Raw genomic sequence first — 15820 nt, 5'->3', positions numbered from 1 at the left:
AACACAGAAATCACCCCAGGCCTCCCTTGCCAGAAACCCTCGGCTGCCCACGCTCAGGATAAAGCCGAAATTGGCAGCAAGGCTCGGCCCCACCTCCCTCCACCAGCTGTAGGTGCAGAGCCTGGGCCAGCCTGGCTGCCACACCACACCCGACCACAGGTCCCAACCCGAACACAACCACTGCCTCCTCCAGGAAGCCTTCCTAACCACTCTGCCTGCACAGGGCTGTGAGAGCCAAGGAAGGGAGACCACAGGGCACTGGGCGCTTTTAAAGAAGCGAGTTTTCAGGGAAAAGGTAATGTTAGAACCAAGATCTAAAAATGAGCAGGAGGTAGGCAGGGTGGGGGGCGGGGCTGAGGGAGCGTGGTTGGGGACACGGCAGCACCCTGCCCTGGAAAGGCCCAGGGACCATGGTGAGCATTGGCCCATATGTCCCTCAGGTGCCCAGAGGCCCTCCAAGTGCCGAGCTTCTGCCTGGCATGGGGGTTGGGCTGGGTGTGGGTGGGGGACGTGCAAGGCCAAGAGCCATGGTGAGTCTGCACCAGCACTTGTCTGGGGGCATGTCCTGGCTAAACCACTGAAGAGTAGAGGGGCCCCTTTCCTATGCTTCAGTCTCTCCATCTAGAAAACGGGATGATCACACCCGTCTTTAGAGGCTGCTACGAAGACCACCAGAGGACCACGAGGCCCTGCCCCCTGGCACTGCCAGGCCCCGGGACTGACCCCATACTCCCAGCACAGCTCCAAGTGGAAGCTTGTGCAGCCTTCAGGTGTGCGCTGCCCCTCCCCCAAGCTTGGAGGGGAGCCCTCTGGGGAGCGCCAGGGGAGTCCTCAGAGGCTTCCTTCCCGGCTCCCTCCTGCAGGGGGCAGCCTGTGCTCAGGCTTCAGGGCCTGGCCTCCCTCCCAGGGGCCCTGCCCCCCACTCCCCTGGCCAGGGTCTCTACAGCGGAGCCTGGCAGGGTCTGGCCCCACTGTGCTGGAGCCCTCCTGGCACATGTCGGAGACGGGAGCCTTGCCAAGAACCAGCTCCAATCGGCTTGTCAGCTCCCTGGAAACCCAGCCAGCATGTGGTTCCTCGAGGTCCCAGCCCACGCTCTTCACAGAGCACCGGCTCACCACCAGAGGAAACTGCCAGAGGCTGCCTCGCCTCTGGGTGAACTTGCTGCCAGGCCTCCTCCCCTGCCAGCAGCTCCCTGGCAAAGCCGTCCCCGCTCCCCTCTCCTGGGAATCCCAGTCAGCTGGCTCAGATCCCTGTCCTCGGTGACCCTGGGCACCACCCTCCACCTCTCTGAGCTGGGGTCAGCCACTTCATGGGGTTGTGAGGGCCCACAGGAGACAGCAGCACGCTGGGCACACTGGAGCAGGTGCTAAACACACCTGGCTTTCTCCTGACCCTGGAGGGCCCACTGGGCCAGGCGCTGCGTCCCGAGTCCCGCCCCTGGGCCCCAGCAGGAAAGGGAGGCCCCGGGATTCCCCCTGGAGCTGAGCCCGAGCAGAGCACAGGTCCGCCCTGGCCATGCCGCCTGCTTTCGGCTCTTTCCAGTAGAGGGCAAGGTCGCAGTCCCAGGAAAGGCACAAATTCTAAATTTCTCCCTGGAAATTCATAAACTTTGGGTAGTTTCCCTCTTGGCTCCAGCCTTTCCTGCTCTCAGTCCCCTGTCCCTGAGACACGCGCCATCCTCTGCATCCACCCACCCTTTGCCCGTTTGCAGGTGCAGGGTGACCTACCTTCTGTCACTTCCAGGCTCTGCTCTGGGTACTAGAGAGCAGCAGAGCTGACCCAGGGCTGCCAGCCTCCGGATTCCACCCTGGTGGTCCCCCCAGACCCTTCCCTGCCTTCCCCCATCCAGGCCCGCAGGAAGACAGGACAACCATCTTGGTTGGGGGCGAGGGGGGGGCAGGGGACACCTGCCCGGAGCCAGCCCGGCCTCAGGGTAGAAGTGATTCCCTGCTACTCCTACTCGGGGTGGCTGGCCCGGCGCGCACTGGCACAGCGGCGTCCAGGGGCCCCGGGAGGCTCCGACCGACCGGTAGTGGCGTGGGGAGGGTCCTCTGCAACCCGCCCCCTCCCAGACTCAGCGTCCAGGAGAGCAGAGGCGGCGTCCCCGGACGCCGGGCTCCTAGAACGGCCGCCGCGACACCCCAAAGCCCCGGCCCCAGCTGAGCCCCGCAAGACGCATGCGCGGCGCTCTCCTCGCCCGCCGCCGGTCGCGGTTCGAGCGCCTCTCGCCGCCCGGGACGCCGCTTCCCGGCCGGGGGCGCCCTACCTGGGGCGGCGGGCGCGCAGCAGGCGGGCAGGCGGCAGGGCGGCCGCGGGCAGGCGCGGCCGCGGGAGAAGGCCCGCGCGGCCGGCATCAGGCCCACGGCGCGCCCGGGCGCGGCGGGCGGCGGCTGGAATGCCCGGCACGCGCGCAGGTAGCGTCTTGCCCGCCGCCGCCCGCCCGACCGCGCCGCCCCGGGCCCGGACCCCGGGGCGAGGGAGGGCCGGGATTTGCCTGGGATGCCACGCCCGGAGTCGGCTGGTGGTGGAAGAGCTCAGTTTCAAACGTCCGACCCTTTCCCTAATTAGGCACCGCAGGCCTCCCTTCCTCTTTGCGGAGGACCGGCAGTAGGAGCGTCCACTCGGCCCCCTGCGAGGTGTTCCAGGTGGGCGATATCGGCCCAGGAAGGGTAGGTAACTGGATCTGGGTCCCCGGGCCAGCGGCCTGCTGAGCCGGCATCAAAAGCTAGGCTGCTGGCTTCCGAGTCGGCTGGGGCTCCAGGCCCCGGGGCGCGCCCGCCTAGGCAGCACCCTAGTGCCAAGGAGGTGGTTTGGACTCAACACACGGTATCTCCTTGAGCAGCCCTGAGAGTAAGTATTGACTCCCCACTCGGTTACGGGGTTTGCCCAAGGCCACACCTCTGGTGAGTGGTGGGTCTTCATTCAGACCTAAACTGGCTTTCTGTGAAGCCCACGCTGTCCTCAGGGCGGGACTGGGAGCCAGCCCGCAGTCCCACGCCTTCTAGGTGTTCTGCCCTGGGGGAGGGAGGTCTGGAAGAGGGACACAGCACACACCAGGAGGGCAGGTGGGCAGAGGCAACGCTGGGGGCTGTGCAACCACGGCAGGGGGACAGGGGGCCCAGGGCAGAATTCTGGAAGGCAGGGACCTACGGGTCCTGGGGCTGGAAGGGGTGGGGCCCACCTTCAAGCCTGCGTGCAGGGCTGTTGGCCTCTTGCTCCTTCTAAGGGGAGCCTGGCCTGGGGTGGGGCAAGAGCAGTGCTCAGCAAAGGTGCAAAATGTAAGGGATACCCAAACCTCAGTAAGCAAGATAAATATTTTATCGCATTATGTTAAGAATAAAAATTAAGGCAAAAAATCCATGATGAACAAAATATCAAAATTTGAAATAAAGACAGGATCGGCCTCTGCACTTGTACCGACCTTGAGCGTCTCGCTGCACGCACCCTGTCTTTATTTCCAATGTTCGTATCTTGTTATCATGAATGTGATCGGCTGAATAAATAGTGCCCTCTCCCCAGGATGTCTCTGTCCTTTTCCCTGGCCCCCGCGACTATGCTACCACACACTGTACAAGGGACTTTGTGGGCGCTAGGGCTGCGTGAGCCAGTGTAATCATGAGGGTGTTAGAAGAAGGTGGCGAGGTGGGGGGACGGTCGTGGAGACTGAAATGTCAGACCCAAAGCCTCTCGGCGGGAGAGGCAAGGACCAGATTCTGCCATAGAGCCCTCAGAAGAAACAGCCCTGTGGACACCTTGATTCCAGCCCCAGAAGATTCCATTCCGACATCTGATCTCTAGAACTGGAAAATAATAACTTTGTGTTGTTTCAGGCTGCTAAATTTGCGGCAATTTGTTAGAGCAGCAATAGGAACCTAGTATAATAGATAGTTTTTGCATCAATTTTCATTTGAAAAATACTACCACAAAATATTTATCTTGATTACTCAGTTCTTTGCTACCCCCTTAAATTTTGTGCCCCAGGCCAGGGAAGCTGCCTAGTCTTGGCCCTGACACTAAGTGTGGGTGGGTGACACTCAGTTTTTTTCCTTCCCAGAGTTCAGGTAAATGTGAAGGTGGAAAGGGCAGTTCATGGTGCCCTAAACCTACCAGCAAAGCTTGGGTGTCCCCATGGCCCAGGGACCTGCCCAGGCTGAACAGCCCTGTCCATGCTAAAGAGAAGGGGCTAAGGGCTCAGTAGAGGCACCTGCCTTCGCTGGGTGCAGGTGGGACCCTCAGGGGCAGGAGAGCTCTGCCACTGACTTGCTTTCTCCCCTCCGGGCCTTGGTTCCCCACCTGTGTGGTCCGAGTTAGACCTGCCAGTCTAACCCTCCCCACCCAGGCTCCGCAGACAGATGGAGGTCTGCCTTGTGCCCGTTCAGGAAGCTCCCACTGAAGCCCTGGCCTGCTGCACCCACTCCACCTTGGGGACAGGTTCGCGGTGTTAGTCACTAAACTGCCCCTTTGGGGCAGGGCCGGGGAGCTGAGAACCTGAGGGTCTGTCCTCTCACACAAGCAAAAGTGACAGCTGACCTCTTTGGTTTGGGTGGCCCTCATCCCTGAGCTTTGTGTCCAACAGGCCCTGGGTTGGGGCTGGCGTCCAGGACCTCAGGGACTGTCTCTGCCTTCAGTCTTAATTATACACTCCCCTATGACCCCGTTGAGAAAACTCAGATCCAAAAGGCATGGTGCCCTGAGGCCTACTGACAATAGCATCCACAGATGGGCTTGCCCTCAGGGGCTGCCCCTGCTCCCAGCCCCACTGTGTGTTGTTAGGCAAGTTGCTGAACCTCTCTGGGCTTGCCCCTCCAGAGCGTATTAAACCTAGAGCAATAGTAGTCCATGGCAAGTATGAGCTCCCTCCCTTTGTCTAAGAGTAGTGTGGGCTGAAGTCCTTCAACGCTGCCTGGAACAAGCTGGAAGCCAGAGATCCCAACCACAGGACACCCTGAGGCCTCCTGGCATCTCTAGAGCAGGCACCTGGGCTCTGGGCACCAGCAGGCCTAGGTTGGCACATCAGCTTCCCACTTACTTTGCGACCTGGACAAATCACTAGAGCCTTCCTGCTGTTGTCTCCTCATCTGAAAGGGGACTGATGTCACGGGGCTATTGGCAGGCTCAGTAGGCATGCAGAGCCCAGCACGGGAAACACTGGGATCACCAGGAGTTTGTTCCATCTCAGCACTAACTGGAGCAAACTCTTTTCTGGCACTGTGATCTAAGCTCCATCTAGCACAAACTGAAGCGAGGCTGGCTGAGCTGACGGCCAGTTCTCATCACAGCTGCCGGAAGGGAAGGACTTAACGAACCAGCAAGATGGTTAAAGGCAGTTGAACAGTTAGTGTCCTGAACTTTGCAGGAAGTGGTGGTAAGCAGCCCTCTGTCAATCATCCCAGCCGCCTTGCCAGGCTCTCTCTCAAGATAAGGCAGCAATTCCGGCTCTTGTTCTCCTGGTAAACAGCTGGCCAACAGCCTCCATGGCAGCTCGTCAGCAGGGCTGTAGCTGGAGGTCATTTCCCCTCCTTGGGGGTCCAAGCTCTTAGGCTCCTGGGGCTCTTGTAGAAAGAAGCCTTGAGGGCTGCAGGGAAGGAGCCCCAAGGGTGTTGTGAACCAGTCCCTACACCCAGAAGAGGCCACACCTGCCCTCTATGAGCCTAGGCAGGGTCCAAGGCCTATGGGAACATCTCTTCCTTCACTTGGGCATGTGGACCCTCAGGGCCCACTAGAATAGGTAGGGGCACCATAATTGGGCTCAGGTGTCCCTCCTGTTGGCTTAGTGACCTGAAGCCCAGCCAGGGTCAGCAACAGTCCTTTCTCTTCCTTTTGGAAGGGCTGCCAAGAAAGACCACAAGCAGGTTGACATTCGTAGGAACTGGAGATAAGACTCTTGTCTTGAATCTCCCAGCAGGGCTGGGCGGGTATGGATCAAGCAGTGCTGGGAAGAAGTGGTCCATTAGGAACTCAGGCTTCACCGCTGCCAGCCTGGCCTGGGTCCAGTGACCTTTCACTCTGAATCTGATTGTGCCTCCAGGGCTTCTATTTGGAAATGTCACTCCAGCCAATGATCACCACTGCCAGCTGCCTAACAAGGTTGCTTTATGTCCTGCCAAGTTGTCCCAAGGCTGGATTTTTTTCCATGTCAAGTGTCCTGCCCTGTGGCCTCAGGGAGCTGTATCTGTTCCCCTTTCCTTCCCACGAGCAAGACAGTCAGCTCCTAGCGGTCAGAGTCAAGTCCCCAGAGGCCCGTGAGAGCGATGCACAGCCCGTCGAGCAGGCTTGGGCACTGCAGGTCCAATGGCCTCTGCAGGCCTACTGCCTGGCGCCTTGTGCCCCTTGTGTTGTGGTCACTCCAGGCAGGGACACCATTTCGAAGCTGGGCTCCTTGCCCAGGACTGCTGCTCTGTGCTGCCCCCGGGAAGGCTGAAACCAACAGCTTCTGGGCTGTGCTTGGTGGTGCCCAAGGTCCCGTAGGTGGAACAGTTAGCACACTACTAGTTATTGAGCTCTAACCCCAGCCCCCAGACTCCTATCCAGCTGCCCACTCAGCATCTCCACTGCTTTAATGACTCCAGGACACCTCAGACTCGGACGAGTTCAAACAGCTATGGTCTTGCCAGACTCCCAGACCTGCCCCGTGCCGAGTCCTCCACTCTCAGTCCATGCCAGCTCTGTCCTCTAGCCGCCAGCACACACCCTGGAGTCAGCCTTCACCGCTCCCTCCTCACACCCACATCCAGGAGAGCTTCTGGGTCCTACTTGCAAAGCAGATTTGGGATCTGATCACTGTCACCCCCTCCGCAATGACAGCACCCCCCCTCTTGTCTGGATGACTGCAAATATGTTTCCGGCTTCCCCTTGCTCCTCCAGGGCCAGCAGTCAGAGCTGTCCTCAAACTATGTATCCTCTGCTCAAAGCCCTCCATGCCCGCTCCCGTTCCACCTGAGAGTGGAAGCCAGGGTCCTGACGGGCACAGGAGGCCTCTGCTTTCTGGTTCCCACCTGTCCCCCCTCCCTCGCACCCTCCAGCCTCCCTGCCTCTGCTCTGGTTCTAGAACATATCAGATGTTCTCCCACTTTTGCCTTTGCCGGAGCTGTGACCTCCATGTGGCACACTTCCACCAGATGTCCTTGTGGCTCACTCTCTAACCTCTTTCAACACTCTGTCTGAACAATGGGATACCACTTCATACCCACTGGAATGGCTGTTATAAAAACAAAAACAGAAAACAAAAACTGTTGGTGAGGATATGTAGACACTGGAATGCTGTACATTGCCAATGGGAATATAAAATGGGACCACCACTGTGGAAAATGGCATGAAGATTCCTCAAACACTTAAAAATAAAATTGTCATATGATCCAGCAATCCCACTTCTAGGTATATACCCAAAAGAATTGAAAGCAGCAACTCAAAGGGATGGCTGCACACTGATACTCACAGCATTATTCATAATATCTAAAGCGTGGAAGCAACCCAGTGCCCATCACAAGATGAATGGGTAAGCGAAAGGCAGTGTGTCCATACAATGTCAAATTATGTGGCCTTAAAATGGAGGGAGATTCTGACACATGCTACAACATGGATGGAACTTGAGGACATCAGGCAAAGTGAAATAAGCCAGTCTGAGAAGGACAGATTCTGTACGATTACTCATAGGAGGAACTTAGAGCAGTCAAATGGATAAAGACAGAAAGTAGGATGGCAGCTGCCCAGGGTTGGGGGAAGGAAGGAATGGGGAGTCACCATCTAATGGGGACAGAGTTTTGGTTTGGGAAGGTGAAAAGTCCTGAGATGGATGGTGGTGATGGCTGCACAGTGCTGTGAATGTGCTCAGTGCCACTGAAATGTCCACCGAACACTCTCTCTGCTGTGTCCTCTGCCTGCACATGACAGGTGCTCAATGAGCATTTTTTGAATGAGTAAAGACTACTTAGTGCTGAGAGAGTGCTGAGCATTATATGCCCATTTTCTCTCTTAATTCTATGACAATTCTATAAAAAAAAGATGCTATTTTTCCCATTTTGCAAACAAGGACTCTGACGGTAGGAGGTGTGCCCAGGGTCACACAGAAAGCAAGTGAGAGAGGCAGAACACACCTAGACCCAAGCCTGTTGCCAAAGCCTCACCGGCCTCCTCTCACACTTCAGTGTAGTGGGTTTGGCGAAGTCCCTTCCTATGCACAGAAATTCCAGGCTTTGAGGGCCTTGCAGATCTCTCCAGAGCCAGGCAAGGAAGGCACATGCTCAAGCACCCACCAGATGCCAAGGCAGCCGTGGGAATCCCCTGACTATTGTCCCCATTCTCTCTCCTCTCAGAAAGAGCTGGCAAGGAGGTGCTGCCCCATGTGTCCTCCTGTCATTTTCCCTGATCTGGGCATGGAAGTTCAGAGATCAGTTGGGGGAGTGTTGGTCTCTTAACAACATCAAGTCTTCCCATGAACATTTCCACTTATTTAGGTCTTCTTCAATTTCTTTCAACAATGCTTTGTTATCTTCAGAGTATAACTTCTACGCTTCTTTTGCTAAATTTATCCCTAAAGTTTTTTAGTCTTTTGGTTGTTACTGTAAATGAAATTTTCTTAATTTCATTTTCAGTTTGCTCATGGCTAGTATACATATATACAATTGATTTGTATACATGTATATCCTGCAACCTTACTGAATTTTGTATTAGTTCTAATAGTTTTTTATATTACTTCTAATAGTTTTTTTAGTGGATTTCTTAGGATTTCTTAGGATTTTCTCTACATAAGATCAAGTCATCTGCAAGTAAAGATACTTTGATATGTTCTTTTCCAATCTGCTGCTTTATTTTTTTCATTATCTTGCCTAATTGCCTTGGCTAGAACCTCTAGTACGATGCTGAATAGAAGAAGTGATGGCAAGAATCCTGTCTTGTCCTTGATCTTGGAGGAAAAGCATCCAATCTTCCTCTATTAAGTATGATGTTATCTGTGGGGATTTTGTAGATGGCCTTTATTAGGCTAAGTTCCCTTCTATTCCTAGTTTTTGGAGTGTTTTATCATTAAGTGGTGCTGGATTGTATCAAATGCTTTTTCTGAGCCTACTAAGATGATCAGGTGTTTCTGTCCTGTATTGGTGTATTACATTAATTGATTTTCAGATGTTAAATCACCCTTGCAAATCTTGGGATAAATCTCATTTGGTCATAGTGTATAACTCTTTGGATTCAATGTACTGTTAGTATTCTGTTGATGATTTTTACATATATATCTGAAGAGATATTGGTGCTCTAGCAATAATTCTCTCTCCTACCTGCACTGTCAATCTTTTGCAATGCTGTTTGGTCTTCCAACTTAAAAAATAAACAGACTCCCTTTACCTGACTTTGCCCTCCAGCTGGTGTCCCTTTTCTTTCTTTTTTTTAATTTTAGCATATTATGGGGGTACAAGTGTTAAGGTTACATATATTGCCCATGCCCCCAGGTGTCCCTTTTCTCTCTTTCCCTTTACAGCAAACTTCTTGGAAGAGTTGGCTATGCTCACCCCTCCCCCACCCTCCTATATCCTCTCTCTGCCCACTGCTCTCAGGCTGTGCCCAGCACTCCACCAAAGCCCCCTTGCTCAAGTCAATGAATGTGCCCAATTTCAGTCCCCCTCTGGCTGATCTACCCAGTGGATCCCTGATGTTCCTTCCTCACTTGGCTCCTGGCCCCCTCTCTCTCAGGGCTCCCTCCCAGCCCCTCTGCTGTCCTCCAACTCACTCTGCCCCCCATCTCATCCAGCCTCCTGGCTTCAAACCCCACCTGTGTGCCTGTGCCCCCCAAACTCCCTCTCTAGCCCAGTCCTCTCCTCTGACCTCTAGACTTAAATACCTACCTACCTACTTGACATCTAAACTTGAACATCTGATAGGTATCTCAAAGTGAGATCTTCCTTCCAAACAACTGCACTTCCTGTGGTCTTCCTATATCAGCTAATGACTAATCCAGCCTTTCAGCTGCTTAGATAAAAATGTGCCAGCATTACCCTTCACTTCTCTCATTCATTGTCCTACACCTCTTGTCCATCCCAGCTGGAGAATACCACTGGCTCAACCTTCAAAATAAATCCAGAATCCAATGACTTCTCATTGCTGCCACCATCGGGGCCAGGCTGCCCGCACCCTGACCTGCACTGCTGGGTAAGTCTCTCCTAACTGGCCTCCCTTCCTCCTCGCCCTCCTTTGGCCTGTTCTCAACATGGCAGCCAGAGGGATCCCAGTGGGACCTGGGTCAGGCTCTGCCACTTCTCTGTTCCCAAACACAAGGTGCCAATGGCCCCACCATGATGACAAGGCCCCACTCCCTCTCTGGCCACTCTTCCCTCCTCTCCGCCCACTCTACTTAGGGCGCACTGGCCTCCTGCCTCTGCCTATGTTGTCGTTCACCCTTTCATCTCCTTTATCGCAACGTCGCCGAACCCTGCCACTCCAGCTGGCCCTCCCTGCCTCCTCTGTCTCTGCTGCGCCCACCACCATTTTACGTACAGTGGCTTGCTCAGTGTGCTGGTCACCTGCCTCTACTGGCACGTTAGCTTACGAGGGCAGGGGCCTCGTCTGTCCTGCTCCCTGCTGTGTCCCAGCCCCAGGATCCATGGCAGACGGGCTGTGCGAGTGACTGAATGGATGCACAGTCCACTTGGGCAGCACCTGGGCAGGCCGTCAGCAGCAACAGGCTCCCCTGACCATCGGCCTGGCCCTGTCTTCTCGCGGGGAAGGCCGGGCTCTCCCGGCTGGGCAGGCACACTGCCCGCTGCCAGAACACACACACTGAAGGGCTCACTGGCCCGCTATGAAGCAGCAAGATGAGGACCGATCTCTCAGCCTCCTTTTCCAGGGACCCAGGTTCATAACTGCTCTGCCAAGAACGCTTCAGGGCTGACGGAGCCCACCTGCGAGTGCCGGGCTTGCCCAGACACGCCAGGAGTGCTGACTCTGGGGTTTCTGCATTTCCTCTGTACTTCCGGGAGAAAGGAGATGAGCGCATTTCGAGGCAGTTCCTGTTTTAGTGCTCAGGCTCGGTCGGCACACAGGCTGGGAAGGCGGCTCAACCCCGGCCGGGGGGGCGAGTCTGGGTCTCACGCGAGACTCTGCTGAGGGTTCCTGGGCGAGCCACTTTGGTGAGGACAAAGCACAGCCTTTGGGGTCAGAACATCCACCTTAGTTTCTCAGCTCTGCTCCCTAACTGGCTGTGTCGTCTTGAGCAAGTTACCTGGCCCCTTTGATACCTAGTTTCTCTTCTTTGTTTTATTTATTTTTATGGGCTTTTATATACTGAGTATACACACATTCAGAAAAATATGTAAGGCATCAACCTGCAGATGAGCACGTTTACTGTAGAAGGGACACCTATGTAACTACTGCCCAAGTCAAGCTAGAGAACATTCCAGAATGTTCTCTCCCCAACCTCCTCTTAACCTCTTCCCTCCTCCCTACTATCCTGACTTTCAGGGCATTCCTTTCTTTGCTTACCTTTATATTTTTGCTGCCTGTCTATCCATAAATATGGTTTACTTCTACCCTGTATTTCAACTTTATCTAAATAGAATAGCACAGCACGTTTTGGGGCTTGTCTGTTTAGCTTCTTTAGTCCCACACTGTTTTTAAGATCCATGTGTGCTGTGGGTGGAGCTGTAGTTGATCCCTTCTTGTCACAGTTTCCCAGGGCAGGACCGACCTGCAGTCATGCACGCACTGCGCTGTTGCTGGGCACGCGGGTTGGCATCAGGCCATCTCAGTAGGCTTCCGTGAATGCCCGTGTGTCCAAGTCCCCTGGCATACCTGTGCACAGGCTTCTATTTGGGACACGTCCTGTGTGGAGTTGCTGGGACACAGGTGAGCACGGCATCGACCTCAGCAGACAGTGCCACGCAATTCCGCCAGCAATATGTGCACGTGTCTGTCGCTCTTTCTTCATCGTCACTCGAAACCATCTGTCTTTTCACTTAGTCATGCTGGTGGGTGAGCAGAAGTATCGCGTTGTGGTTTAACTAGCCTGATTGCCAACGAGGCTGAGCACTGTTACCTATGTTCACTGGTTCTGAGGGTTTCTTCTTGGGGAAGTTCAAGGCTCTTGCCCAAGGTCTGTTGGCTTCTCTGTCTGTGCAGGAGTTTGGGGAGCAAGTCGTCTGATGGCCGTGCACGCTGCAAACTCTTCCAACGTGCAGCTTGTCTTTTCCTTCTCCTAATCTGCTTTTTAAAGAACAGATGCTCATTTTCTGTCATACCATTTATCGATCTTCTCCTAGTAGCTTAGTGCTTTTTATAACTCATTTACAAAACCCTTCTCTACTCCAACATCATGACGACAATGTTCTCCTTTCTGTGGTGCCTGAAGGCGCCACCTGTCATAAATCACAGCCCAGATCCATAGGAGCCTGCTTCTGGGCTCCGTTTTGTTCACACCAAAGGAAGCCCATGGAAGGCAGCAGAAATCCCTGGGTGGGCTCAGGTCTGCCCAGGCCATCAAGTTGGGGCAGAAGGTTAAATGTGCTGGAATCATGAAGGGACAGGGAGGCCACAGCTGACAGCGTGACACCACTTATGAGGTCCAGGAGAACAACTTAACTTTCAACATCATATTGGCTCTTCTACACAAGGGATTTATGGTTCAATGAAAGGTGGTCAGGCAGCCACAGTCCAGGAGGGGAGAGGAAAGCTGGTGAGGTGAGGACTGAAGGAAGGCGCTTGGCCAAAGGGGCTTGCAGACCAGAAGATGGGCTCGGAGCCCCTGAAGGTGAGGGTCTGTCCCTGCCTGGACTGTGTGCCAAACACCGTGGGAAAGAGAGGATGTCCATGGCCGTGTGGTCAGAACCCGGCCAGCCTTCAGGCTCCTGGTGTCCACGCTGCCCACGGACTTGGTGTGTTGGCCCCCCAGCATGGTGATCCCATCATGAAAGCTGTTTTTACGGTGATGTCACAGGGACGCCAGCCTGCGTAGGTAGCAGCTGTGTGGCTGGGAGCCATCTTTCCTTTCTCACACCCCACGTCCAGACCGTGGGCAAAACCTGGCAGCCCCACCCGCCTTCAGGGTTGGGCTCAGAACACTCAACCCTGTTTCTCAGAATGCCGTGCAGCGGACCACTCAGCAGCTGACCACACCTGCTCCACGGGACTGCCACCTGACTGCCCCAGCCTGCTGTGTCCACTCCTGTCCCTGTGTGGCCCTCTCCTCGTGTGGTGGCCAGAGGGCCCTTTTCTAAATCTAAGTCGGGTCCTGCGTGTCCCCTACTCAGAGCCCTCCTGATGCCCCACTGCATTTAGAACAAAATCTGAAATCCCTGCCATGGCCCTAAGGTCCAGGCATCCTCCTTCCTGACCTCAGGCCTCCCACTCTCCTGTCTTCATTCCCTCAGACCTACTGGCCTCCTGACATGCCTCTTGTTCCCCTAGCAGGATCCTACCACAGGGCCTTTGCACTTGCTAGTCCCTCTGTCGGGATGCTCTTCCACAGCATGGCCTGGCTGCCCCGGCGAGTTCGGTAAGCCTGCTGGGCCCCTCCACCTAACACCATCCCCCGTCCTCCCAGTGAGCATTACTTTGCTTCATTGAGTTTCTCACCACCACCCTCACGGGACACATGTCCTTGTCTGCCATATCTCTCCCACAGAGAATGGAGGCGGGGGAGGGTAGACATGGCGTGTTTGTTTCCCACTAAATTCCTCATAACTGGAATAGACCCAGTATGTTTTAGGTACCCAATAAGTGTTTTTGAATAAAGGAGGAAGTAAGTAAATGGCAAGCGTTGCTTTCAGACCAAGGGGGGGGTTGGGCCAGCGTAGTGTCCCCGCGTGGCCGCAGCAAGGCTGGCAGAGGGAAGGAAGCAAGACCCAGACGCCTGTCTGACGGGAAGTGTGTGAGCAGACCCCCGCCCAACCAGCAGCCAGCAGGGGTCTGGGCGCAGTGGGGCGAGCTCACGGCAGCCCCAGGACCCCGGCGGGAGGAGGGCATGCTCTGGAACGTCGGCCTGACCTCCCCTGCCAGGGCCTGCTGGGGACACTAGTGGGGTGGGTGACTCTCGAGGGCTGGCAGCAGAAGGGCCAGCTCGCCAGAGACGCGGGACACAGCAGCAAGTCCCAGGCGAGAGGGGCCGTGATTACCTGGAGGCAAGGGTTCTAGAGGGTGGGCGCGCGAGCTACGAGCAGTACCTCCGCCAAGCGGGGCCCAGATGACCCGGCGGATGGCCTGCACCCAGTCCTCCATGTCACGCTGGGAGCTGGCCATGAGCAGGAGCGCCTCCGGGCTGGCCGGCACCTTCTCCTGCTCCCCGGCACCACCTGCAAGACAGGGAGACACAGGCTCACCACAGGGTCCCCGCGCGGCCCTGCAGTGGCTGTCCGCCCTCCCTGCACTCCAGCCCCAGGGGAGGGCTGGTGCTTGCCCCGACCTCCGGCCCGTCCGGCTCACACTCACACAGCTCTTTCCTCCCGAAGCCTCGCTGTGTTACTCCTCCATGTCCAAGTAGATCATTCAAAGCATCTCAGGGAACCATTAGGAAAACAGCATGCGGATCTTAGGCCGCTCAGAGAAGTGCAGTGACCCAGAGTGGCCTCAGCAGTGTGGCTTTCAATCAGCTTTGCCCAGCTCAAGTGCACACCTCAACGTCGCTGTGCCCTTTTGACTTTGGCTCAAAAGCTGCCCCCCAGGGGAGGCCGGTCTCCATGGGTGTTGGTGTCGCCGAGGCTGGAGCACAGCGCCCAGAACTCTCACCTGTCCCTGAGAGGGTAAACGGACGGCCACGGGACACGTCTCACACGGGCTGTGTGGGAGCGGCGCGGCTGGCTGCTCACCAGGTGCAGGTGGGCTGAGTCCGAAAAGAGTCAGCACAGAAGGGGGCTACTGAGGGTTTTTATGGACGGGACAGCGAGCCCCTCCCACCTGCGCTGTTCAGTGCTTCGTTTCTGGGCCCAACTGGCAGGTGAAGAATTATGTCCTGCTATGTGCAGTAGAGATGGTGGGCAGAATAGTTGTTTGTAGCAATTTTTTTTTTTAATAACTAATTCCTACCACCGCTTTGCCCAGTCACATCCATCCTTCTGCTCTGGCGTCATCCTTATCAGGAGAGCTGGGGAGGGACCGCTTGGTCTCCACCAGGGAGGGGGGGAGTGCTGGCTGCCTCTGTCTGCCAGGTCGACAAAGCCCGGACTCCCCAGACCCCTGCGGCTGTTGTACAGCCTCAGTTTTGCATTAGCCACATTCTGTCCTAGACATGCTTTTCGGGTTCCCACCTAGAATAAACCTAACAGTCCCTACTCCTAGCTAGACACCATGTCGACACCCAAAGGCAGGACAGGAAACTCTGACAGCCGCTTAGGGACTGACTTTTCCCCTACGAGAGTTCTAGGGGTCCTCCAGTTTTCACATGTAGGTGAATCAGCCTTTGGGTCATACATAAAATCATTCATACTGGCCGGGCGCGGTGGCTCACGCCTGTAATCCTAGCACTCTGGGAGGCTGAGGCAGCAGGATTGCTTGAGCCCAGGAGTGTGAGGTTGCTGTGAGCTAGGCTGACGCCACGGCACTCACTCTAGCCTGGTCAAGAAAGCGAGACTCTGTCTCAAAAAAAAAAAAAAAAAATCATTCATACTGAACTTTATGACTAATCTAGGGGACTTTCCAGAACAAGTTCACCCCACGTCCATAAGATATAATTCACTGTTCCTCGCCTAAGGCCCCACAGCCTCAGCCCCGATCCAGGGCCGCCTGCTGGTGGCGTGTGACTCCCAGAGACACGTGTTCCTGGGCGCGGCCAGGTCCGGCGCCTTGCGGAGGCTGCCAGCAGACCGGACGGCCGGACCGTCCTGTGAGTGAGCTGACACCCTC

At 55.6% G+C, this 15820-nt stretch overlaps 1 protein-coding gene across 1 annotated transcript in view; it reads right to left on the bottom strand.

The window, feature by feature from the left end:
* Positions 1–14270, bottom strand: part of LOC105860105 (rho GTPase-activating protein 22) — a 28991-nt gene extending 14721 nt beyond the window's left edge. Inside the window, exon 1 of the mRNA XM_012744580.2 lies at positions 14146–14270. Coding sequence (XP_012600034.2) covers positions 14146–14221 — 76 coding nt within the window. The 5' untranslated portion in view covers positions 14222–14270. The remainder of the gene's footprint in view (positions 1–14145) is intronic.
* Positions 14271–15820: the final 1550 nt, after the last annotated feature.

This window comes from Microcebus murinus, chromosome 14, assembly GCF_040939455.1.
Source record: "Microcebus murinus isolate Inina chromosome 14, M.murinus_Inina_mat1.0, whole genome shotgun sequence".
In the NCBI taxonomy this organism is placed as follows: domain Eukaryota; kingdom Metazoa; phylum Chordata; class Mammalia; order Primates; family Cheirogaleidae; genus Microcebus; species Microcebus murinus.
Note: the sequence above shows the minus strand (reverse complement) of the source record. Positions and strands in the feature narration are given on the sequence as shown.